Consider the following 24,582-nt stretch of genomic DNA (forward strand, 5'->3'; position numbering starts at 1 on the left):
GCTATTAACCAAATGAAAAACAACAAAGCCAGCGGACCTGATGGGATACCTGCTGAAGTCTTCAAAGTGGGTGGAGTTGAACTTACACAACAACTTCACAAGCTCATTGAAAAAATCTGGGGGAGAGAGGAGATCCCAGCAGACTTTAGGGATGCCAAAATTATCAACCTTTTTTAAAAAAAGGTGATAAAACGGATTGCGGAAACTATTGAGACATGTCTTCATTAGTTGCGGCCAGCAAAATTCTTGCAAGAATCTTAGCAAACCATCTCCTAACTATATCCTAGGCTACCCTTCCTGAATCCCAAAATGGTTTTTGACCTTCAGTGGACATGATTTTCACTACTCTAAAGCTTCAAGAAAAATGCAGAGGGCAAAACCAGCCCCTGCATATGATGTTTATTGACCTGACTAAGGCCTTCGACACTGTAAATCGTAATGCCCTGTGAACTGTCTTACTGAAAATTGGCTGCCCATATGAATTTGTGAACAGCATATGCTGTTTTTTGTTGTAAACTACCCTGTGATTTTTGGAGGAAGGGTGATAAATAATTTTAATAAGTATTAATAATAATTTGCCTAACCAAGATACAAAAAGAGGGAAAGATAATCTATTTCTGTTTCATTCATTTGTGTAGGCTGCTGTTTCAGTTGGGTATTTCAAAGAACATAACATGCAAAGCTAATGTATTATGAAATGTCATTTTATTTAAGAAACCAAAAAGCTTACTTTTCTGATCTCATATATTGTCCAATTTCTTTTTAAGATCTGAGCACTAATGTTGTTTTTCCTTGAATCACAGGTGCCACTGAAAGTGCAGGCAAGCATATGCTTGAAGCATGCAACAATAATCTGGAAATGGCTGTCACTATGTTCCTTGATGGTGGAGGGATAGCAGAGGAGCCCAGCACTAGTTCTGCAAGTGTATCAAACCTTCGACCACATACAGAGTATGTAACTTTGTGAATATCCATAGGATGGATAATTTGCTTTAAAATATGGAAATTGCAGGTATCAACATGTTTTTCTGTAGATGTTCTTAGTTTCAGTTACTAAATTCCTTGCATCTTACTTTTGTTCTAGAAACCTAACAGTTTAGTTCAGGTTGCAATTTGCACATGTCAGAAGTGGGAAGGGAAATGTGCAGGCAGGACACAGTTCATATAGTGCTAAATTTAGCACTAACTTTAATCAGTTCTCCCACCCACCCACCCACCCACTTGTAGAGAGGCTACATCTGTTTATTATACTTACCTTTTAAAGTTGTTTCAGTTGAACACATTGCTCGTTGCCTAAATATAGGGGGACTTGTAATACATTTATTTTTATGTAACACTTGAGGTTCATGTTTTTAGGACCCAGCTTATTTTTATGATTGCAAGATGTTTTACATTGTTTTAAATTCTTTGTTTTAATTCTGTAACCTGCCCTAGGACCTTAGGAGGAAGGGCAGGAAATGAATGAATGAATGAATGTTGTATCCAACTAAGAGTAGACTCATTGGAATTAATGGACCTAACTTAGTCACATCTATTATTTTCATAAGTTTACTCTAATTTTAGGGACGCAGAGCCTAGGGTTCAAATCCTGTGATGGGGTGAGCTCCCGTTGCTTGGTCCCTGCTCCTGCCAACCTAGCAGTTTGAAAGCTTGTCAAAGTGCAAGTAGATAAATAGGTACTGCTACAGCGGGAAGGTAAACAGAGTTTATGTGCACTGCTCTGGTTCGCCAGCAGCTTAGTCATGCTGGCCACATGACCTGGAAGCTGTCTGTGGACAAACGCCGGCTCCCTCGGCCAGTAAACCGAGATGAGCACCACAACCCCAGAGTCGTCCGCAACTGGACAATAACGGTCAGGGGTCCCTTTATCTTTACCTTTACCTTTTACTCTAATGTTAGATGCAGTACTAAATAAATAAATTGAAGTGCAATTTTGGCATTATATGGCAAGAAGTGAAAAGTTGGTTTTATTTTTAAAATAAATCTTGTATTTGGACAGAGGCAAATAACACAAATTAGAAAAAAAATTCATGTGTTATTCATATTCCCAAACAAAATAGTGGGTTAAGAAATAGGGACTGGGTCCAACAAGACCTTTGCAATTACAGGTGTCCCCCAACTTGTGCGTGATTGACTAACACATGAACGCATGTATGCGTGGCATAAATAGATTCAAAGCAGGAAATGGTGGGAGAATGCTGGAGAGTCCTCATGGCTTGCAAGGAGACCCTCCCCAGAACCCAAAGAAGACTTCAGTGAGGGTGGAGGAAGTCCCAAAGAGACTGGAGGCATAGTGGGGCTTTGCTTAGATTGCTCATCTTCCGCACTTAACAGCTGACACATGTGGTAGCCCAGCAGCTGCTACCCTACATGTCCTCCAGCCAGCCCCAGAGCTTCATCTCTAGTTAAAGGGAGTTGTGTGGAGAGAGAGCAGGGAAGAGAGCAGGAGAGCAGGGGGAAATGGTGTTTAGAGGCTTTTTAGAGGGTGCTGCCCACTTAGGCATATTTTGCTTATGCAGGTGGGACCCCGGACCCTCCGCCTATGTCAAGAACACCTGTACATGCATCTACGCTTTCCCTATATATGTGATTATATGTGCACCTTTCTTATATTCCTCATACTACTACCCTCCTCCCCCACTCCTTTTTTGTACAACTCTGAGCATCTCGACCTGTCCTACCCATTTAACAAGACATGTTAGCAGCTCCTTAGATATCGGAGCTAAAGATTCCCATATCTATAGGTTAAACAGGTAGGTAGCCGTGTTGGTCTGGTGTAGTCGAAACAAAATAATTTTCCCCCCCTTCCAGTAGCACCTTAGAGACCAACTAAGTTTGTCATTGGTATGAGCTTTCGTGTGCTCATCTGAAGAAGTGTGCATGCACATGAAAGCTCATACCAATGGCAAACTTAGTTGGTCTCTAAGGTGCTACTGGAAGAGGTGGCTCTCACAAAAATGTGTTAACTGTCAATCCCTTTTTATATATACTAAAGAACATCTTTATTTTGATACCTACCAGGAATATCTCCATTCCAATAGTACACTTTCAAACCTTGTACAACATAGTTAGCACCTATGCTGTTCTGCCTCTACTGCATTGTAGACCCCAAGTATTGGTTTAACTAAATGAATATAGTCCTATTTGGGGCATGTAGTATAGCTCTTGCTGTCATATTCAAAAACCTATGTTTCTAATCCTTATAGAGATGAAGTAAGAGCACCTATTCCTCAAAAACAGGAAATTCTGGTAGAACCTGAGCCTTTATTTGGTGGTAAGTGAGCTTCATTTTAATGTTTACCCTTCCAAATGTTGTAGTAAGGAAGGAAGAACTCTGCCAAACTGCCTTCTGTCTAGGTTGCTTGTATCCATTGCTCTATAGTTATAGCATGTGCTCTTGCAATACTGAAGTATTTATACAAAAGTCATATTCCCAATACTGTCAACTAAGCATACATAATCGGTACTCCTAGGAATGATATTTCAAAAACCCATTGCTGCTGCTATTCTCGTTTTCTAGATAGGGAATGGTGCCAAAATGTCAATGCTAGCTGCTGAGTCAATTTCTAGTAATTTTTTTGCAATAAAATATTATAGTAAAATATCTATAATAAAATACTCTGTCTGAAGGGCTGCAAATAAATAGTAATTTACGGTGTTAACCTGTGTTCATAAGAAATTGCAGCTATGGAATGTGTACTGTTGAGTATTTTGCAGTTGAGAGTTTTTAGAAACCAAAATCCAAGATTTCCATGATATTTCAGCTTCCGCTTAATATAGTTTCCAAAATTATGTACTGATAGATTCCATTCTATTAACAAGTTAATGGGAAACCAATTAGCTGTATTCTTAAAATCTAGTGGAATAGTTAACAGTAAATGCTGCCTGCCTCTTTAAGGAAAGGCTGCTACTTTGGGATATAATGAGAAATGCATTTTCTAGAGGCCAGTTGGGTTTGATGACTGGAAGCCATGTGATAATTATAAGTTACACACTGAAAAGTATCGTTGCAGTAATAAGTCAACATAAGATCTGGTGAGAAGCCCTTGAAGTTACATGAAGCTGCTTACTCAACTGTAGGAAATCAGCAGATAATGACTTGGGAGCGGTAACTAGCATTTGACATAAGATTCATCACATAAGATATTACATAAGATGCACCTCCGTTTTACAGGTGAAGTGCCATAAATAAATTTGCTGCAGTAATGTATTGAATACAGTCATACCTCGGGTTACAGACACTTCAGGTTGCGTGTTTTCAGGTTGCGCACCGCGCCGAACCTGGAAGTACCGAAACGGGTTACAGCACATGCACAGAAGCACTAAATCGCGCTTTGCGCATGTACAGAATCGCCGAATTGCAACCCACGCATGCGCAGACACGGTATTGCAGGTTGCAAACATGCCTCCCACACAGATCACGTTTGCAACCTGAGCGTCCACTGTACATGTTAGAACAGTTGCCATGTTAGCCTGCTGCAGATAACAACAAATGGGTTCTACTACGCAAAAGCCTAAGTCATAATAAGTGTGTATTTAAGGTGTCTTTGCTATAAAGCATCTAAAGTAGCAAAATGAAGTACAACAGTTAGACCATAGATGTTCACTTGCAGGCTTACAGTCTGGTTAATGTTCACTTGAATGGGATAGCCAATATTGTTAAAAATAAATTAATTTATTTAAAAAAAAATTATGAAAGAACATAGGTCAAAGGTCACCCACATGGTGCACCACAGGCACATGTTCCAGCAGAAACCTTCCCATGCATTTACAGCATTTCCTCCACTGGAAATAGATTTTTAAAAGGCATATTATAGGCAGTGTTACAAGTCCATGATGTGGTGTGTATGTGGGTTTGGTGCCATTACTCCAGTTTGGAAATGTGTCCACAGGCCGCCGCCCCCCCCCCCAAAAAATGGGAAGACATTGCTTTGCAGATTGAATTGGTATTAGAACTAAAGGTGTTGTCTGCCATTTTTGACACAATTTATGGGTGCAAAAAGAGTGTGGCACTGGCAAATGCTTTCATTTGCTTACCAGCTATGCTATGCATTATAATCTACTACAAAAGGTGTCATGTTTCAAGCATAGCCTAATTCCTAAATCATTCCACTTTGAGAAATTGCCTTATCGATTAGCATGTGCTTAAAGAAATACGACAAAATCATGCTTTTACCTTTTTCTGGGTTTTATTCCTCCATTAAGTATAGTAAGATCAGGTCAAGCAGCATATGCTGCATCTTGCCATTATCAGAAGTGCAGTTGGGGGTTACATGGGTAGCACCCAGAGTGCTATCACCCAGATAGTGTTCCACAATCTTCCTACAGCAGGGGAAGAGGACACTCAGGCCCAGAGGCTGAGAGCTACTCTCCATGGCTCTCTATCTGACCCTTGGAATTCTCCCTAGGCTACAACCCTTCCATAAACCATAGTCTTCACTGGACCTGCTCCTTATCAACCTTGAGTGCTTTTGCCTGGCTTTAATATGTCTTTGAAGTAGATATTGTCTCTTCCTTGTTTGGATGAAGAGGAATATTTGTAGAAACCTCTGACTTTTGCATGGCTGATATACAGTCTACTGTACATATTAAAACTCCTATCTGTTGCGCCATTCAGTTTGCCTCTGCCTCCAATACTGGTATGCAGCCCCTGAAAGGTTGCCAACGTAAGAATGCGACTCTTGGATAGAAAAGGGCTCCCCATCCCTGTCCTAGAGCTTCATATTGGAACCAAGCTAGGGATACTTTTTATTTTGCTGTACCACTGGCCTTGGATGAGGTTTTTTTTACTGCCTGGGTCTTTGCTGCTGGTTTCTATTGCTATGTTGCATTTTGCTGATCTATCTCACTGTTCAATGTGTTATTATTTCTATGATACTTCGTTGCATATTTTTGTATTTTAGTTGATTTTATGTGTTTCAAAGGCCTTCAGGCAGAAAAGCAGCCTATTTAAATAATTTTTAATTTAACATAATTTAACATCTACAAGTACCCTGATAACCAGGAAAATGAACATCATGTCCTGATGGGCACATGTGTGTAACAAATTAACATAATGCATTATTGGTATTCTCAAATGACCTGGTCACCATGAGTTCCAATCTGTCTTGAAGCTTCAGCCTTTTCTATCACAAATCAGTTCCATTGAGAGGTTTCTTATGACTAATATGAGTTTTAAATTCTGTTCTTGATAAGCTCCAAAAAGACGCAGACCTGCTCGTTCAATATTTGATGGTTTTCGGGATTTCCAGACAGAAACAAGTAGGTATCTGTGAATCATTGTCTTCACATGCCATTTTCTTTGTTTACTGGCTTTATAGAGGTTAATGATGTGGATCCCTATGGGCCACATTGTGTACCCTACCCAGGAGCTGCATACTGATATGGGACTGGAGAAGGCTTGCATTATGTAGGCACAAAAACAACCACCTAAAATCCCACTAAGGACTTTTCATGTAGCCATATATGTATAGCATAGCCAAATATGCATTGCAAACATGAGGTTTGTAATTTTTAGGTAAAAAGAGCCCCCTGCATCAGGGCAGGAAGGTCAAGTGCAGTCTATGGAACCCAGCCAAGTTGTTCACTCTTTGGATGCAGTTGTTAGATATGGTGTAGTTAGATTGAGATTTGAGACCAAGTTAATGGCAGCAGTGGACTTTCTTTTTCAGCATGATTTATTAAATCCAGACTCTACATTTCATTTTGCCAGTGGCAACAATGTCCCCACTCCCAAAATTGCCTGTCCCCTAAACTCTCCTAAGAATTGCCATGCAAGCCTCTGTATCTTTTTTGGGTGGGCTCTTGCTGCTTCATGTTGCTTATGCAAAAGCCCTATACGAAGTGAAATAAGACCCAGCCCTCGTATATTTTTCTACTAGAAATAAATAAAACAATGCTTGCTTTAAAAATATTTTGTCATATCAAAGCTTGTGTTAATAGTTGTGGTGTGTTTGCATAAATAAAAGAAAGGGAAAATTGCTGGCCAAAAGTTTAATTCCAAACTTTTGGAGGAAATAAAATAACTTTGGCCTTCTTTGGAGGCAGGACTGAAATTGGTGCCAAGTGTGCTGAATAAAGTTTAATGTCATATTTTGGAAGATTTATACCTTAGTAGTTGGAAAACAGGTGTTGTTGACATTGCAGTTATTACTGTCTTTTTTATTATACTGAAGTTGTTTCCCAGTTCCTTATTCAACAAAATACTGAATAAATAGCCAATATAGTTTACATCACATCTCTGTCACTGAGAAACTCCCCTTTGTGACGCATCATCATTCTCTGAGGTAAAAAGTTGTTTTTGTGCAAAGCACATTAATGAGCAATGACCTCGATCCATAGTTATTAGGCTACCCCAAATGGCATTAGACCACCCCAAATGACACATCCACACCACCAGGGAAATGAATGTTCCCTATGACATGCCACAGAGTTGAGTCTGGCCCGTTGCTTTTTGTGCAAGGCAGTGTCAACTATAGAAACTTAACAAGAAACATCGCAATTACACTTGTTAAGTGAAATGCTTATTTAGTTTGTCCTGGGCATGTATGGTCTTGTTCATTTTCAAATTAGTCATCATAGTTGTCTTCCATCTCTTCTTCAGATAGATGTTCACCATCCCCTTTCTTGTTCTTGTTACCACAGTTGGGGAGTTCATACATATCAATGTATGTGAGACCATTTTTCATGCACACACATCTTGGTAGCTCACTCAGTTAAAACTCATTCACCCTTATTCAGCAGACGTGGTACCAATTAAACATTTTTGATGGTGTCTTGTGTACTAGTTCAGGTATTTAAGCTTCAGTTAGTTTTGAGTATTGCTCAGAGTTCAACACTACAGCTATCAGGATTCTGTTAATTCAGGTCTTTGGTGTATTGTTACATTAGTCTACTTAGAAGTAAACTTTTCAATTAATTGTTGTTGTTGTTTTAAAAAAATTGTCCTATATATTCATGACTCTTGGATCAGCTGTGACAGGTGCAGCCCTCATTTTAACATCAAAAATGTTTTTCCTTATCCCTCAAAATGCTTTATCCTACTTTTCAATAAGGAAAAGTTAATTAAAACAAGGTGTCAGTGATCTCTTGGTGTGTGGGTTTAGTTCTTTAGAGTATCTAAATAAAATTGCCTATGAACATGTGAAGTCAGGAAAGTGACACTCAGGGTGGGTTGGTTGGTTAGTTGTTTGTTTGTTTGTTTGGTTGGTTGGTTAGTTTACATCCCAACTTCTGCTATATTCAAGGTAAGTAACATACTTAAGCTTAATATGAGGTTTAACAGGGTAATGTCTTAACGAGGCTTCATAGTCACAAATGTATTTGCATCTATGTAACTGTTCGCTTTGGATTGCCAGATTCTGTCAAGTCTTCTGTAGTTTATTATTCTGACTGATTTTGCTATTTGTGTTTCTCCCAGATTATCTATTAAAATATTTCATCTTAAAATGGAAATAACCTTTAGTGTTGCCAAAGTGGGCTAAGTATTAGAGCTTACTGTCCCTTCTCAATTTAAACAGTAAGCCTGCAACTTGTGCACATCCAGCTTTATGTGTGGGACAAAACAAACACACACACAATAGAAAGGGGGCACAGTTCCAGAAGAAACTACTTTGGCAGTCCCCCCCACCATTGAACCCAGTGAGGTTTGATTATACACAATTTTGGCTTTACGCACATGTCCATAGCCTAGGAGTACTTCTGGATTCCAATCTGTCACTGGAGTTTCAAGAGGCCTCTATGACTAGGGTTGCTTATGCCCTGTTTAGTCTTGTTCACCAGCTTTGGCTGTTCCTCCTGGACTGGGATAACATGGCCATGATACTCTATGCTCCAGTGATCTTCTGTCTGGACTACTGCCATTCATTCTGTGTTGGGCTGCCCTTAAAGATGGTCCAGAAATGGCAGTCAGTACAGAATTTGGCTGCAGATTGGTCAGTGGGCTGCCTGATGGCACAATGTGTTCACCAGTCCTGAAAGCACTGTGCTAGCTACCACTGAGCTACTGGGCCCAATTAAAGGTGTTAGTACAGTCATACCTCTGGTTACAGACGCTTCAGGTTATACATTTTCAGGTTACAAACTGCGCCACACCCAGAAGTACCGGAATGGGTTACTTCCGGGTTTTGGTGCTCGCACATGCCCAGAAGCGCCGAATTGCAACCCACGTGTGCGCAGATGCGGCGCTGCGGGTTGCGAACGTACCTCCCACATGGATCACATTCGCAACCTGAGCGTCCATTGTCCTAGTAGCCCTAAGTACTGTAGCTTGGGACCCAGGTACCAAAAACATCACATTTCCCAATATCAGCTCAAGTCTTACAATCAGTCTTACCTTTTAGTAAGTCCATAAGAGGACTTCTTGGTAGCAAATTATATTTATTTTGATCGGTTGAAATGGGGTGATGTGCATGTAATCCCATGTCCATGTGTGTTGGCAATTATATAAATTTATTTTGGAAAGAAATCACCCTTAACACTTCTCCTTATATAGAATTTTCAGTTAAGCTTTTAAAATATAACCATGATCAGCACTAAAGTGAGGAAAACAAAAAAGAGCATTTTTACCAGTAGACGAAGAACTACATTTCAGTAATGCTTAAGCTCTGATTCTATATAGACACTTATATGGGAGTAAGTCTCATTGAGGTCAGTGAGGCATGCTTTTCAGAACAAATGTATAGTATTGTGCTGTGAGACTTAAGCTTAAAAATATATAGTGGGCTATCAAGAGAGAGTACCTAGCAGAAAAGAATATTTTAGGATAATAAAATAGATACTTCAGACTAAGAGTAATGATATAGTCATGTTGGCTCATAGGAAAAATTCAAAAGTCCATTTAAGGGCCAACCCAATATGTCACCCACAGCGGTGGGTGACCACAGAGCCTAGGGCTTGCCTATCAGAAGGTCGGCAGTTCGAATCCTCGTGACGGTGTGAGCTCCCATTGCTTGGTCCCAGCTCCTGCCAACCTAGCAGTTCGAAAGCACGGCAAAGTGCAAGTAGATAAATAGGTGGGAAGATAAATACAGTGGGAAGGTAAACAGCGTTTCTGTGTGCTGCTCTGGTTCCCCAGAAGCGGCTTTGTCATGCTGGCCACATGACCTGGAAGCTGTACGCCGGCTCCCTCAGCCAATAACGCGAGATGAGCGCCGCAACCCCAGAGTCGGTCATGACTGGACCTAATGGTCAGGGGTCCCTTTACCTTTACCTTTAATGTGTCATAAAATGGTATGCAAGCTTTCAAATTTCCCACAACTCTTTGTTAGTATGTTAAAATGTGACTTCTGTACTTTCCCCTTGTTCTTTTCTTCTCCCTTTCTGATTTTATATTTTAAAACGAGCTTTCTGCACTTTTAACAAATGTTTTGTTTATAGTTGCCAAAAGCAGTTTAGCATGTTGGAGTAAAAATGTTGTTTACCTCCCATTTTTTTTATTCTGGGCTCTGCAGTTCGGCAGGAACAAGAGTTGCGGAATGGAGGAGCAATAGACAAGAAACTCACCACCCTTGCAGATCTCTTCAGGCCTCCAATTGATCTGATGCATAAAGGAAGTTTTGAAACGGTAGGTTGCTAAGCTTTGGCATAGTTTCTCTGGGGTAGCTTGGACCCAGCTGCATGTGAGTATGTGTACATTTGCAGCCTGATATTTCAATATGATGATTAAAGAATTCGCTTAAGCATGATGGCAACGAGTTAGTTGTATTTATATAACTTGGACACAGAAGGCAACTATTAAGCAGATTGAATTCATTTTTGAAAAAGTACCCTTCTGCGTTTGTGTTCCTCTGCCATCTTCTATATTCCCTTCGGCGCCCTGTCCCTTTTCTTAAGATGTGTTAATCAGATGTCCATAATTGCGCAATATGTACATTGTAACTAATGAGGGGTATAAGTAGGTGCCTTATACTGAGTTAGGCCCATTAGTCCATCTAGCTCACTGTTGCCTACACTGACTGGCAGTAATTTTTCAGGGTTTCAGATGGGGGACAATTCCTAGGCCTATCTGGAGATGCCTAGGATTGAACAGTGACCTTCTGCATGCAAGATAGATGCTCTGCCACTGTGCTGTGGCCCTTCCCAATAGGATTGGAAATACTCTGGCTCAATTTGTAGTTCCATTTGATGGAAAAATCCTGTTTCTATTCATTGGAAAACTGTGTTGCTCTTTCTCTGTCAGGATTGTCAAATACTTCCATCGGCCACTTGTTTTGATACATTTGGAGTTTTGTCCAAAGTAGAGAAGGCTTTAAGTATATAATGTCATAAGTTGAATACTTCATATTTGGGGGGGAAAGGTCTCTGTTTGGCCGGGTCAGCAAGGATCTTTCCTTGAAATCCTGAAGAACTGCTGTGAACAAGTAGGCAGTAGTTTGCTTGATTGGTAAATTATCTCTCTTGTTTTCAATTAACTTCTTATATCATTGAGTTTTCAGTGGAATTTGCTTACAAGTAAGTATGTTCATACCTGTAGCTAAAGAACAAAGTAGGATAACATTAAATAATTGTCATAAAAATCTTTTTTTATCACACACCTTACACCTATTAAAGAGGGCCCACAAAACACCTTTCCTATTTTATATAGCATTAATATGAACTAAACCAAACTGAATGTTAATCAAAGAACATTAGTTGTAGGGCATGCAGAATAGGTCATGTTCATATCCTTGGTTGCAAGTAGCATTACTGTTGCAGTTTCATAACTTAAACAACTTCTATATTTTTATGTGTAAATAACATCATACTCACTTTTCTAACCCTTCCATTTCTGCATATCATTGAAACCACTTTCAAAAATCATTTTCTACCAAGATCTGCTGTGCTTTTTGCCCCGACTTTGTACTCCTGAAACAAGGCGTACTAAACAAATTGTGTATAAGCTGCTCTTAGGTCAATAGTGTAGCTGGTTTCAAAGGTTCACATTCTGTCACCCTCTTCCAGTTCCTTCTAATTGGTGGTAGTATTCATTACTCTCAGTCATGATGCCTCTTTCTGCCCTGAGTAAAAATTTGCCTCTAACTTCTGTGTCTTTAATGGAGTAATTCCTCATAAAACTTCATATACCTGCATCTGATTAATTTTCCTTCAGTTTTTTAATCTGGCATTCCCTTTTATATTAAAATATTTTGTTTCTTACTTGCTGTATAGTTCCTTTAGGCAGAGTCTACCCCCCCCCCCCCATTTACTATATACATAATACAGATTTACAAAGTAAAATTCTATGTTTTCCAATCAGTTCTTTCTACGTTATGTGCTAGAACCTCATAGTATTGCATTGAAAGCACTTGTAGAATCTAAACCTTTTAATGAGTAAAATCATTTTAGGTGAATAAGAGTAAAATGTTTTACTGATTCTAAGCAGTACTGTACTTTTAACAAATCCCCATTCAGCCATGAAGCTCACTAGGCGATCTTTGTCTGGTCACCAACTCTCAGCTTTCAGGGTTGTTTTGAGGATAATATGTGGAGGAGCCATATGTGCCACTTTAACTCTTTGGAGGAGAAGTGGGATAGGAATGTAATAATAAATAATGCATTTTGTTATTTTGTTTATGATAAAAATTAGAAGAAGAAACTTGGCATGAGATGCAATGGTCTCATAGTTTTCTTGCTTCATAAGAGGAGCCACATTTTCACAAGAGTTTCCTCTTTTACATAAACTGCTCACACAGCTAGACCACTGGCATGAGTTGGTTTTTCCATGTATTGGAATGGGGAAGAGAGGAAGCAGATGGAAATTCCCAGCACTTTATCACCATTGATACAGTTATGCAGTTACATATGTCTAAACAACTGTGAATGCAGAGGTAGTCCGGTGCATGAGTGGCGGTGTCTTGTTGAGCTTGGAGGCCCTTTGTCCATTACAGCTTTAGGAATGTTTATATTCTATTAACATTAATTACTTTGAGTTGCTTTCCTTCTATCTTCTTCCAGATCTAGACAGGGTTGGCAGTATATCAGCTAAAGCAAAAAGAAACCAGTATCTTTTATTGTTTCTCATGTTCACACATGAGAAAATGAACTTCAAATCCTTGCTTGGTAGTAAGCTAAAAGGGTAACTCTGAGCCAAGTCAGTACTTCAGACTAATCTTTCTGATAAGGTAGTTGTGAGGCTATGCAGTATTTGAGAAAAGTTTTAAAGCATCCTATACACTGCAAAGTGATGTAGAAGTGATTAATAAGAGTGCATCTTTTTCTTCAACAGCTTGGTATGTTCTAACTTTCCTTTGACTTCTCTGTATAGTTAAGAATTTAATCAGCAACCTAAAGCAAGATACATTACCCTGAATTCATGATTTGGCAAATTCACTAGTTATATACAATGTGAACACTAAGTTTGCACATTCAAAGAGATTTTTGAATTTGCACCATGTGAATTTCTAAGATACACTAGTTTTGAAAATTGCACATACATTTTAATAGCAGTTGGCAGGAGGAGTCCATGCTTCACTGTTTAGGTGTAAGCAGTAATTCTATTCCAAGAATACTATTCAAAATTTCAGATTTCAGTCTTAAATGCCTACTGTCTGCCAACAAAATCTTAAAAACAAAGGGTTGTATTCAGTGATGTTTGTGTGCAAGTGGAACAAATTCTACTCACACAAAAGGACTTTACTCTCCTCCCTGTATCTTTCTGAAATCTGCTCCAGAGACTTGAGGACCCTTCAGACAGATTGAGGGAAGACGAGGAAGGGCAACCCCTGCTGTATGAGTCAAACTTTGGATTATGTGACTTTGGATTCAGTCAAATAGTTCATGTATCAAATTATTTAAATACTTTTTACATAATACAACTAAAAGATTGTTTAATATACACTTATTTTTTGAGCATCTAGTACCAAATGTTCGTTTTAAAATGTGGTAATTTTTAAAATTCCAGACGTTTTTCGTATGTAACACCATTTTTCTTTGATTGGGAGAAATGACTTGTTTGTTTGCTGGCCCTTGCAAAAGTATTGCAAACCATAGCTATGAAGCATGATTTGACAGTGGGACTGCAATCCACAATTTATCCTGTTGATCACTCAGTAGTCAAAAGATCAGATACTTCACTTTTACAAAGTGAAATCTTATTTTCCAGAAGGCAAAATCAACAGGAATTGTTTCCTTCTTGTGAAGAATTCAGTTGGTGCAAACCCATGAGTAAAATCTCTTTTAAGGAAGCCCAACCATTTCCGCCCTATTTATTCAGGAAATATGAGCATTCCAAATTTTGATATAGCACTCTTTTTTTCAACAGGTATGGCAATACAGCGATCAGAATTACATTCTTGATCAAACTCCTACATTAACTTGCAACCAACCAATCAGGCAATGCCAGCTTTGTGACTCAAACCAGTAAGATCTCTTCCTGCAACTTCAAACTTCAAACCTCCCCCACTTTCAGTCTGAATTACCATCAGAAAGTGGTGCTTGGTGCTCCAATAATATAAAAAATATAGCATATAGAGACAGAAAACCAGAGGGAATGAATAGTGGAACAAGGAACTACTAGTTATCAACAATGCCAATCCACCACAATTTTGGCTCTTGAATTGACTTGCGGTCAGATCACTATAACTCATTTCCTGTTCTTCGTTACATAATGTTTTATTCAGGTTCCACTCTTGGGTTTGGATTTCCCCACCTCAACCTCCCCCCCCCCCCAAAAAAAATGCTTTCTCCCCAAACTTTCTTATGCTTGACATGTTGACATTCAACAGTTTGGGATAATCACCGTGTGATCTTTACTAAGACAAGTTGACCTGCAGAATTCTCTAATCCTGCACACCACTTGTCAGGCTGGTTTGCAGATTACCTTTTTGAGTCCTGATTGTACTTCCAGTGCGAAGAGGTTTTAAGTAGAAGCCGTCATTGCTGGCATTGTTTCTTGCTAGACCTTCATTTTTGACTAATGTTCTTACTGTTGTTTTTTGTCTTCAGGCCAAGGAGTGTGGTCAGATGCAGAACAAGTGGCTCATGATAAACATACAGAATGTGCAAGATTTTGCCTGTCAGTGTCTCAACCGTGACGTTTGGAGCAACGAGGCTGTGAAAAACCTTATCAGAGAGCACTTCATTTTCTGGCAGGTGGGAAGGCTGCTTTCCTCAGTGACGAAAAGCTTAGTAACAGAGCCAATATCTGGGTTACATTTAATTTTTATTTTAGCTATGTTGTGGCTCCAATTTGGGCTATATTGTGAAATGCTGAAGTTGCTTCTTCAAGCATTTAAAAGGAAAATTTGGCTGTTCCATAGGTGTACCACGACAGTGAGGAAGGACAACGATACATACAGTTCTACAAACTAGCAGACTTCCCTTATGTGTCTATCCTGGACCCTAGGACAGGTAAGAGGTGAAACACTTGATTCTATTGCAGCTATGGGCATTTTATAAATAATACCTAAACACTTTCCTTTAGAAATGATTGTAAACTGGGAGCTGATTACTTTGTAATCAAGATTACTATGTATCAAGGTACATATCCATTTAGCTCAAATAAGGGAGGGATTTTGCTTTCTCATCTTTCTTATGATCTTTCCAGAGGCATCTGACTGCTTTTAGAATGCAGGACCAGAGTATGATCTAGCTGGGTCATTGTTCACTGTTGTTTTGCCCATGTTACTTTAAGTCCATTAGGTACAGTTGGATATTTGATATCTGGGGTTAAGAGAAAGATTAGCATTCATTACTTTCCAGCCACTGGAATTGATCCTGCTGTTCCCTTTGCAGAATCATTTTGCAAGTATGTTGGGAGTCCTCTTAAAATAACACATACGGGTTAAAATCTGCAGCATATTGCAGTGCAAATGTAAATTCTGTAAAGTCAGTGTTTCTATTTTGTTTCATTCTGTCTGCTACTTTGGTGATATTTTGAAACCCCAATTATTGAGGTATGGTTTATTACTATTTAAAATAGGACAGAAGCTAGTCGAATGGCACCAGCTAGATGTAACTTCTTTTTTGGACCAAGTGACTGGGTTCCTAGGTGAGCATGGACAACTGGATGGACATTCCACTAGCCCTCCCCAGAAGCGTTCTCGTTCTGTGAGTATAATAATTATAATCGTTGAGACCCTCCAACTCTCCCATTTTTACCAGGACATCCCAGAATTATGTAAGCAGCCCTGGCTTATGATTCCATCCCGGGATGTTCCCAGATTTCACCCAATAGCACAGAAAAGAGCACGGAACCAAAAGACAGACACACACATGAGGAGGACCAAAGCTTCCTGAAGTATAGCGCCACTTCTGGAAGTACATCACTGCGGTCCTCCTCATGCGTGTGTGGCAGCACACAGCCAGCAGTGGCACAAAGATGAGGGGCAGTGTGTGGTAGAATGCAGTGGCAGGCACTCATACACACAAGCCAGTAAGACGGCATGCAAGTGAACAGTGGTGGGATGGTGTGGGAGGGTGGTTAGGTGGGCAAGTGGCAGCAGCAGGTAAGGGGTGCAACCAGGCAAGTGTCCACAGCGGGTGATGGGGGGTGAGTGGGCAAGCGGTGGTGGTGTAATGGGGAGGGGAGTCCCAATTTCTTCTTGGGAAATGTTTAATATCCTAATGGGATTTGTTGAAGAAGGACAGGTCATAATAATTGATGATGATGATGATGATGACATGCTTCACATTAACATCCAAAAAAAGGTAATACTTTGCTTTGTAAGCAAAAGTATTCATAGAAAGGAGGAATACTTTGTTGTTGTCCCTGCCCTACTTCTCAGTGTAATATAATGTCTCCCTTTTTGCTTTATGGTCATATTAACCAGGAGAGTCTCATTGATGCAAGTGAAGATAGCCAGTTGGAAGCTGCCATCAGAGCATCTTTACAGGAGACACATTTTGACTCTGACCAAGTCAAGCAAGAAAGCAGATCAGATGAAGAGTCTGAATCGGAGCTTTTCTCTGGAAGTGAGGAATTTATTTCTGTTTGTGGTTCTGATGATGATGAGCCAGAGAATCCTGCCAAGTCTAGGAAATCTCCACATAAGGATTTGGGCTGTAGGAAAGAGGAAGGCAAAAGGCCTCAACCTGAGCCCACAGCAAGGACTGAACCAGAGGTGGTAACAAACCACCGAGGACTATCTTGCATGGATTCTGGGGTACTAGAGGAGATTGGGGCTAAGCCAGAAGCAGCAGTGAAGGAACTTAATGTGAACGGTAAGTGCGGTGATTAAATGTTTCCTGCCATTAAACAAAACCTGATGTTTAATATTCAGTCTGCTAAATCCATTATGGGGCTTTTATTCTGGTGGTGAAGGAATAGTTATGAAAATATGAAGCTGCTTTATAGTGAGTGAGACCATTGGTCCATATTGCCCAGTACTGTCCACTCTGGCTGGCAGTGGCTCTTGAGTTTCAGCCAAAGGCCTTTCCCAACCCTGCTAAGTGTATCTTCACTGGGGATTGAGCCTGGAACCTTCTCAATGCAAAGTTTGTAGCTTACCACTAAGCTATGAGCCCTCACATGAACTCAAAACTTTTTGAAACGTGTACATTTTCACATTGATATGTACTAAATTATCAGCACACAGATTGCTAAAGCTTGTTCATGTATTCTGTTTTATTTGTGATTTTCTTCTATTAGGACCAAAGGCACAGCTAATGCTAAGGTATCCAGATGGGAAGAGGGAACAAATTTCACTGCCCGAACAAGCTAAGCTTCTGGTAAGTAGAAGTGATTTGTAGAATCACTGCTTTTTTGGTCTTAATTCCTTTCCATTCTCTGTGTGCATGTCAGACATGCTTCTGTTTACCTCGTTTTCCCCCACTTACACTTCTTACAGTACAACATATGCTTTCCCCTTTCGTGTTTGACTTCTAACCACCTCTTAACAGCCTAGTCCTCTGTCAGGTCTCTATCCAAGACTGGATCCCAAATTCTTGTCTAGATTTTTCTACTGTCCAAATGTCCTGCTCCAGACAAGTTGGGCTGTTTATTGAGGAAGGTTAATGGTCCTTCATACTACCTTTTGCTAACTTAGGCATTCACAACACAGTATATGCTGTGTTAACAGCAATGCCATCAGATTGTAGGTTAAAGACCTACAGCAATGATTGCTGCCCTTTTGCTGAAGTAGCTTTCCATAATAAGTTGTCATATATTGCATTGAAAACTATGGTATCCAGCAAAGTAGTGCAATATTTCCATTTGCGCAGTGGAACTTCCTTTCCCTCTCATCTCCCTGCACCCACCCCAAATCTGCTCTGGAGGTTGGGGGTGAGTTCTAGGGTTGGGAAACCCCAGAACAGATTTAGGAGGGAGGGTAAGTTCTGCTGCATTGCCAGAAGTCCTTGTGCTAAAAGAACTGTATTGGATACCACCCTGTTGTATTTTGGTGCTGCATCATTAAGACACTGGTCTCTGCTTTCTCTCCAGGCTCTCATCAAACATGTACAGTTGAAAGGATACCCCAATGAACGTTTTGAACTCCTCACCAACTTTCCTCGAAGGAAACTTTCCCATCTGGACTATGACATCACATTACAGGAGGCTGGTCTTTGTCCTCAAGAGACTGTCTTCGTGCAGGAAAGGAATTAGTACTCCCAGCCTTGCCCACCCATGTTAGCTTTGCCTACAAAATTAACTCACCAGTGTGCAGTTGGCTCTCTGGGATTACAGAGCTGAAATCAGGCAGCAGTTTGCTGGCTTCTCTTTTCTCTCCCTCCTTTCATGCTACTCTTAGCAAATGAACCATGTGGAAACAACAGGATAGGTTTGCTTGGCTTTGATGCTGGAGGAAGGCATGTTTGCTATATCAAAATCAGAAGCACTGTCTGTATATCAAGCATGCTGGGGGCATTGAACAGCCAGAATAAGGAAAGTTTCTCATTCCCCTCAGAAAAAAAACTATTTCTAATATATTTTATTTTTCAACCGGTCATATGACCAAATATTGTGGGTTTCTTTAGGAGGCCATTTCAGCATGTGCTAGCTGCATTGAAAAAGCTTTTTGTTCCCCCTGCCATGTGCAGGATTTGGTTTTCAGCATGCAACGACAAACAGGCTTGTTTTTTCTGGGGTACCAACATATGCTGAAAGCCAAATACTGCATGTGGTGGCAAGTGCACACAACTGACTCGCCACAGGTTGGCATGTACACAGGCTTTCAACACAGTTAGCACATGCCCAGATGCTTGTGTCAAAAGTCTTGTCCACATGTGGAGAAAAAAATGGAAACAGCTGAAGATCCATTGCCCATTGTAGCCCTTTGGGAATCAGCACAAGCACAGTTCCCAGAAAGTTGCAAAATGAACCACCTTAGAACATAGGTTTGAGTTTATTTGTATGTGTTCCTTTTGTTGCAGATGGGATGAGTTGCTTTAAAAGAAGGTGATGTAGTCATTAGGTCTAGTATAATCTAACCATTGTGCTCCTAACCCTCTGTGCTTGGTCTGTAGCTTCAGGGCTTCTTCTTTCCTTGTCACAATTAAAATGGGGGGGGAATGAGGGATTGATTCTCATCTTCCGTCAGGATTTTACCATCAGTGGAATATGGCAAGGTACTGACCATGAATGTAAAACTTATTAAAACCTCTTCTGTCATAACTCAAAAGCTGTTTTCATTAACTGTACCTTTCTGGAATTCTGTCAACACTGGGCTTCAGTGTATTTGTACAGGTATTCGGCTCTAATGAAAGCCTTTCTCTTGTGCTCTTCTGTTAATTTAAAAACGCTTAGTTAAATTAAGATGCTAACGACATAAAATAAGATAGTTTCAAGCAGTAATATTGGTGTTCTTGAAACTCAAGTTGTTCAGACAGCTACTTACCACTGTTTGTTGTAATTGACCATTTAATTACGGTAGGTATGGTATGGCTTCCTCGGCTTGGTAAAACTTGCTGTAATTGAACCCCAGTTCAAAAGATTGTTATATTGTTGCCACACACTTGATAGAGCCACATGTATGTGGTCCCACAAAGATCATTCTTGCAGATTAAAAATGGTTATACTACATTGTACAGTGGAAAATATTAACCCCTTGCTTCTCTAAGGTGTTGGTGGATATTTGACAACAAAAGCCATAATTGACTGTAGGTTAAGAACCACACTGTTGGCAGTGTGTAAGTTGACAAATAAAGTACGTTAACGGAATCATACTTGAGTGCTGGTTAAGAAATCTAGCTTTTGACAAAGCCCTGAAACTTCTTAAAAAAAAACACCAGTGCCAGCATACATTTGATTTGCATAGTTAATGATATTAGCGAATGATGAAAGGCAACATTACCTGTTAAAAACTAAAAGTGTAAAGTCAAATAATTGCCTGGTTAGTTACTAGTTTGTGAAACTGAGACTCACACACTCACCCCATATATTTGTAAGGTGCTTCTTACTCTGAGGAGAAGATGCTGATTGCACTCTACTGCTTTGGTTAGATTGCAAAGTGCAATTATGGAAAGAGAACTGAATCCATTGGTTGCTTACAAAGGGCTGCCTACAGAATGAACAATTACTTTAGCTCTGAGGAATAGCAAGTGCCAGATACGTATTTTGAAGCATGATTTTTAACTGTCAGTGTGTTTATAAGAGTCTCTGGGTGTCATACTCGTAATAGGTCCAATGAGTTGTATCTAATGTTAGAGTAGACCCATTGACATTAATAGATGTGACTAACTTAGGTTCATTAATTTCAATGAGTCTACTCTGAGTATGACTTGGTTGGATACAATTCTCCCAAGTTGTAATAGCATTACTTTCTCCTCACCCCCCTCCCGTCCCATAGTCCACACCAACTTATTTATTCCCCAACTAAACTTTTTAGGCATTGGTTAGTGCGAGCCTTTCACTTCTTAATGACCATAACTGTTGCATTCATTCTAAATACACCAAGAATAAGGAGCCTATGTGCATTTCCCACTGTCTCTTTTCACCAGCAGTGCAAGTAGGTTGGCCCTTTCCTCAGAATATTTAATTTAAAGCTGGCTTGTATCCAGTGGTGGCTTTGCTTTAGCAAAAGTGCTTGTGGAAGATGGGGGTACCTGGTTTTCACTGATGGCCCCTACCCTTCTAAGTCTCCCCAGATGCTGCTTATGGGGTTGGGGAAGCCTCCAGAACAGAATGGGGCCTGCAGTATGTAAAAGGATTGATGAAAACTGGGTAGCCAGACGAGCTAGAAGAAGCACTGTCTGCTAAGCCATTGATTACAATCCACTGTTTTTAGATGGCTTTTACAAAATGCTTTGAAATGGGTTAGGTAAGTGTCCTTTGGTTTTAGTCATTGTTAGTCATTAAGATAGGCATCTTTTGGCAGTTTACTTCTTATGCAGCATCTTTCAAAGTAAACAAGTGACTTGCATGGTTTCTGAATGATCAATCCTACTGAATGGATTGCAAGACCTAGGGATCAGACAATTTGTGCAAACTCACTGCTTTTTCCACATATCAAGTTCTAAAGAGAGACTGAGAATGGGGCATGGGGGTGGAGAGATTGAGTTTCTGAGGCACCATTTAGGCAACTTATTGATGGTTTAAAATGCCTTTTCTAAGTACTAGGTATTTCAGATGAATTGGTTTTTAATCTTTCCTATGTTTTACTGTATCCTTAAAGCAGTTCAGAAACTTAATAGGCATGTGATACAGAATTGTTCTAAGATATGCAATGTATTGGGGTGAGAAGGTCTTGACACCAGTGTTCCTGTAAAAAGTGCCTTGAGAGCAGAAAAGCAGCCTATAAATAAAAAGGCATACCAATTTGAAACTTTAAACCATACTGTTCTTGATAGTGTGCTCTTACAGGCCTTGTATTTCAGCATGTACTTTTCAAGAAGATATTTGGACTCAAATTGTTTAACATGTGCTGTACATTTGAACCTAGTTTTTGATTACCTCCAGGTGCCTGCAGATTTATTCACAAGGTAATCCTCACTGTGTTAACCTGAATAGCTTTTCCAGTGTTGCAATGTTAGCAAGACTGTGCTTTAGTTCATTTCAGGGCCCTAGGTTCGTATTCAGTTCCTTTGGTGGATTTGCTTTGCTATGGAAGCTAATGATGAAGAAGCAAAGGTCTATGTAGGAGGCTTTTGATACCCTTTTCTCTTCCCCCCCACCCCCACCCACTGCAACACAATCAAATCATTCCTGAAACCTGAATCTTAGAGAGATGTCTTTGATGCAACACAGGTAAGCAAGGATTATGAAGCTAGTTTTTAATGGCAAGCATAGCACCTGGAAATGTTCCAAAATGTATATAGATGTACTGTAATATAGATTAACTGTAATAACGCTATAGGAAATATACTGAAAGGCAAATTACAAAAAGAATTCTGAAATTAAAAATAGAATGACAGGTTATAGGGTGGGGGGTTTGAGGTGTTAAATTACAAACTATTTAAGATGGGAGCATATGGTTTGGATACTGTTATAATCAAAGTTATGGTACCCTTCAAGACATTTGGTTGACTTTTTAATGTTGGGTTGCAATCTTAAAACTTTATAGCTTAAGCTATGTAAAACTGATCTGCTACATTTTCAGTAGAAGCCGTTTCCTTTGTAATTATGAGAATTCTTGTAATTATGAGAATTCTAAGATGGGTGGGAAGAAGAGAAGATTATAGCTTGCTGTGATGGGAAGGACCAAACTCAAGGCAACCTCTGATATACATATATATAAATATATGTGTATATATATACAATTGCTGCATTTTTATAAATATGTGTAAATGCCCTTCCTACTGTAATATTTTGATCCTGGAAATAAAGCAGACCTTTTCACTAATTCTTAGCCTGTTGATTTTTAGAAGGGAATAAGTTCTCCTGGGATACAAAAGGAAAAAAATTGTGTTTTCTGTGAAGGCAAAATTTCAGAGACAAGGACCTAACTGTGTGTGTCTGCCTGCCGACTTTCTAGTAAATAAATATGTGATGTGATCATGTGACATAACTGTTTCCCCACGACTTGCAAGTGGCCGGCAGTGATTCTGAGCAGGGATGGGGAAAATAGTGAACATTACCAGGGGTTACAGTTTAAGTGGCAGCCACGCCTATAGTTAAACTCTTGGCTGTGAACTAAAATTTAAAAATAGTGGTGGTGAGTCCACATGAGCATTGTTTTTCAAAAGATGTCCTGTTTTTTGTGTTTTTTTAATTGGCTCCTAAAGGTGGGCGTATGCTATATCAAATAATTATTTCAATATGATTATTGCCTCTACCCCCATTTCTTTTAGGTATGACTTCTTTTATATCAAAGATTAATGCACTGTGCATTAGAAAGTGGAGGATTTATAGAAGCAACCATTCTGACAACAGATGTCCAATGTTCACATTTAGTTACTGTATGGGAAATTCATCTGGCAGACAAAACATATTGAGGAGTTAGTGATCTGACATGGAGCCCTTCCTGCCTCTGTTCCTTTTCCCCAGTCCCTTGCTCTTGTTAAGTTTTTTGATGATGTGAGAACAGTCTTAGATGTCTTGAGTACATTGGGAGGAGGTGCAGCCCCCCCCCAGCTGCCTCATCAGTTGTGGATGATAATGCTGGGTACCTTCTTTGATGTTGGACATTGTTTTGAGAAAGTGAGGCATTGGGAGGGGGTGGCTATAAAATCAGTTTGGGCAGAGTTTCTTTGAAGCTTGTGCACGGACTGATGGGCTACAGATCCATGCAAACTGAAGCTATCTGGGGGAGTCCTTTCACCACTTCTTGAGGGCTTCCAAGTGGCAGATTGAAGTGCTTGCTTGGTATGTATACATTGCTTGCTGTTTTAGAATAAAATATTTAATCTCACCCATTTGTGTGTTTTGTATTGCTTCTGTATCTCATTTTAAAAGAACCACCTTGCCTTTGGGAAGACAGGTAAAGGTAAAGGGACCCCTGACCATTAGGTCCACTCGCGGACAACTCTGGGGTTGCGGCGTTCATCTCGCTTTATTGGCCGAGGGAGCCGGCGTACAGCTTCCAGGTCATGTGGCCAGCATGACTAAGCCGCTTCTGGCGAACTAGAGCAGCGTATGGAAACGCCGTTTACCTTCCCACCAGAGCAGTACCTATTTATCTACTTGCACTTCGTGCTTTCGAACTGCTAGGTTGGCAGGAGCAGGGACCGAGCAACGGGAGCTCACCCCATCACGGGGATTCGAGCTGCCGACCTCCTGATTGGCAAGTCCTAGGCTCTGTGGTTTAACCCACAGCACCACCCGCATCCTTGGCAAGACAGTTACCTAGGTTAAAAGGTGTGTGCAAAAATTATAGACATGTATAGTGGGGTTGAGAGGAAGGAGACACCGCTCAGTGCTGCTGTTAGAAGCTGGCAGAGCCTCCCCTGCCTGTTCTCAGCTCCCTTAGACTGAGTCAAATCATTAGTCCTAGCTTGGTATTGCCTATATTGTTGGGCAATGACTATCAATGATTTATAGACAAGGGTCATTTCTAATCCTGCTTGGAACCTTATGCATGCAAAACATGCTTGGCCATTAACCTGTGGACATATGTAGCATTTGTTAAGGAACGAAGGATTGTCATCAACTATTGTTTCCACAGAGTAGACCCATTTCAATTAATGATCATCATCAACTTAGGTTCATTAATTTCATTGTGTCTACTCTGAAGAAGCACTAGTTGAAAACAACCCTAAATGTTTAAAAGACATGCTATAAAACATTTGCCT

The 24,582-nt window shown here is 40.0% G+C and overlaps 1 protein-coding gene across 3 annotated transcripts in view; it reads left to right on the forward strand.

The window, feature by feature from the left end:
* UBXN7 (UBX domain protein 7) overlaps positions 1-22,694 on the forward strand; it is a 28,260-nt gene extending 5,566 nt beyond the window's left edge. For 2 of the 3 annotated variants that reach the window (XM_060274581.2, XM_035133330.3), the window contains exons 2-11: positions 804-951; positions 3,207-3,274; positions 6,196-6,261; positions 10,452-10,564; positions 14,923-15,069; positions 15,237-15,327; positions 15,899-16,026; positions 16,749-17,139; positions 17,567-17,646; positions 18,359-22,694. In XM_060274581.2, the coding sequence (XP_060130564.1) occupies positions 804-951; positions 3,207-3,274; positions 6,196-6,261; positions 10,452-10,564; positions 14,923-15,069; positions 15,237-15,327; positions 15,899-16,026; positions 16,749-17,139; positions 17,567-17,646; positions 18,359-18,520 (1,394 nt within the window). In that variant the 3' untranslated portion in view covers positions 18,521-22,694. The remainder of the gene's footprint in view (positions 1-803; positions 952-3,206; positions 3,275-6,195; positions 6,262-10,451; positions 10,565-14,922; positions 15,070-15,236; positions 15,328-15,898; positions 16,027-16,748; positions 17,140-17,566; positions 17,647-18,358) is intronic. The other variant, XM_035133331.3, reaches the window with a different exon arrangement.
* Positions 22,695-24,582: the final 1,888 nt, after the last annotated feature.

Source organism: Zootoca vivipara, chromosome 5 (genome assembly GCF_965207765.1).
Source record: "Zootoca vivipara chromosome 5, rZooViv2.hap1.1, whole genome shotgun sequence".
Classification (NCBI taxonomy): domain Eukaryota; kingdom Metazoa; phylum Chordata; class Lepidosauria; order Squamata; family Lacertidae; genus Zootoca; species Zootoca vivipara.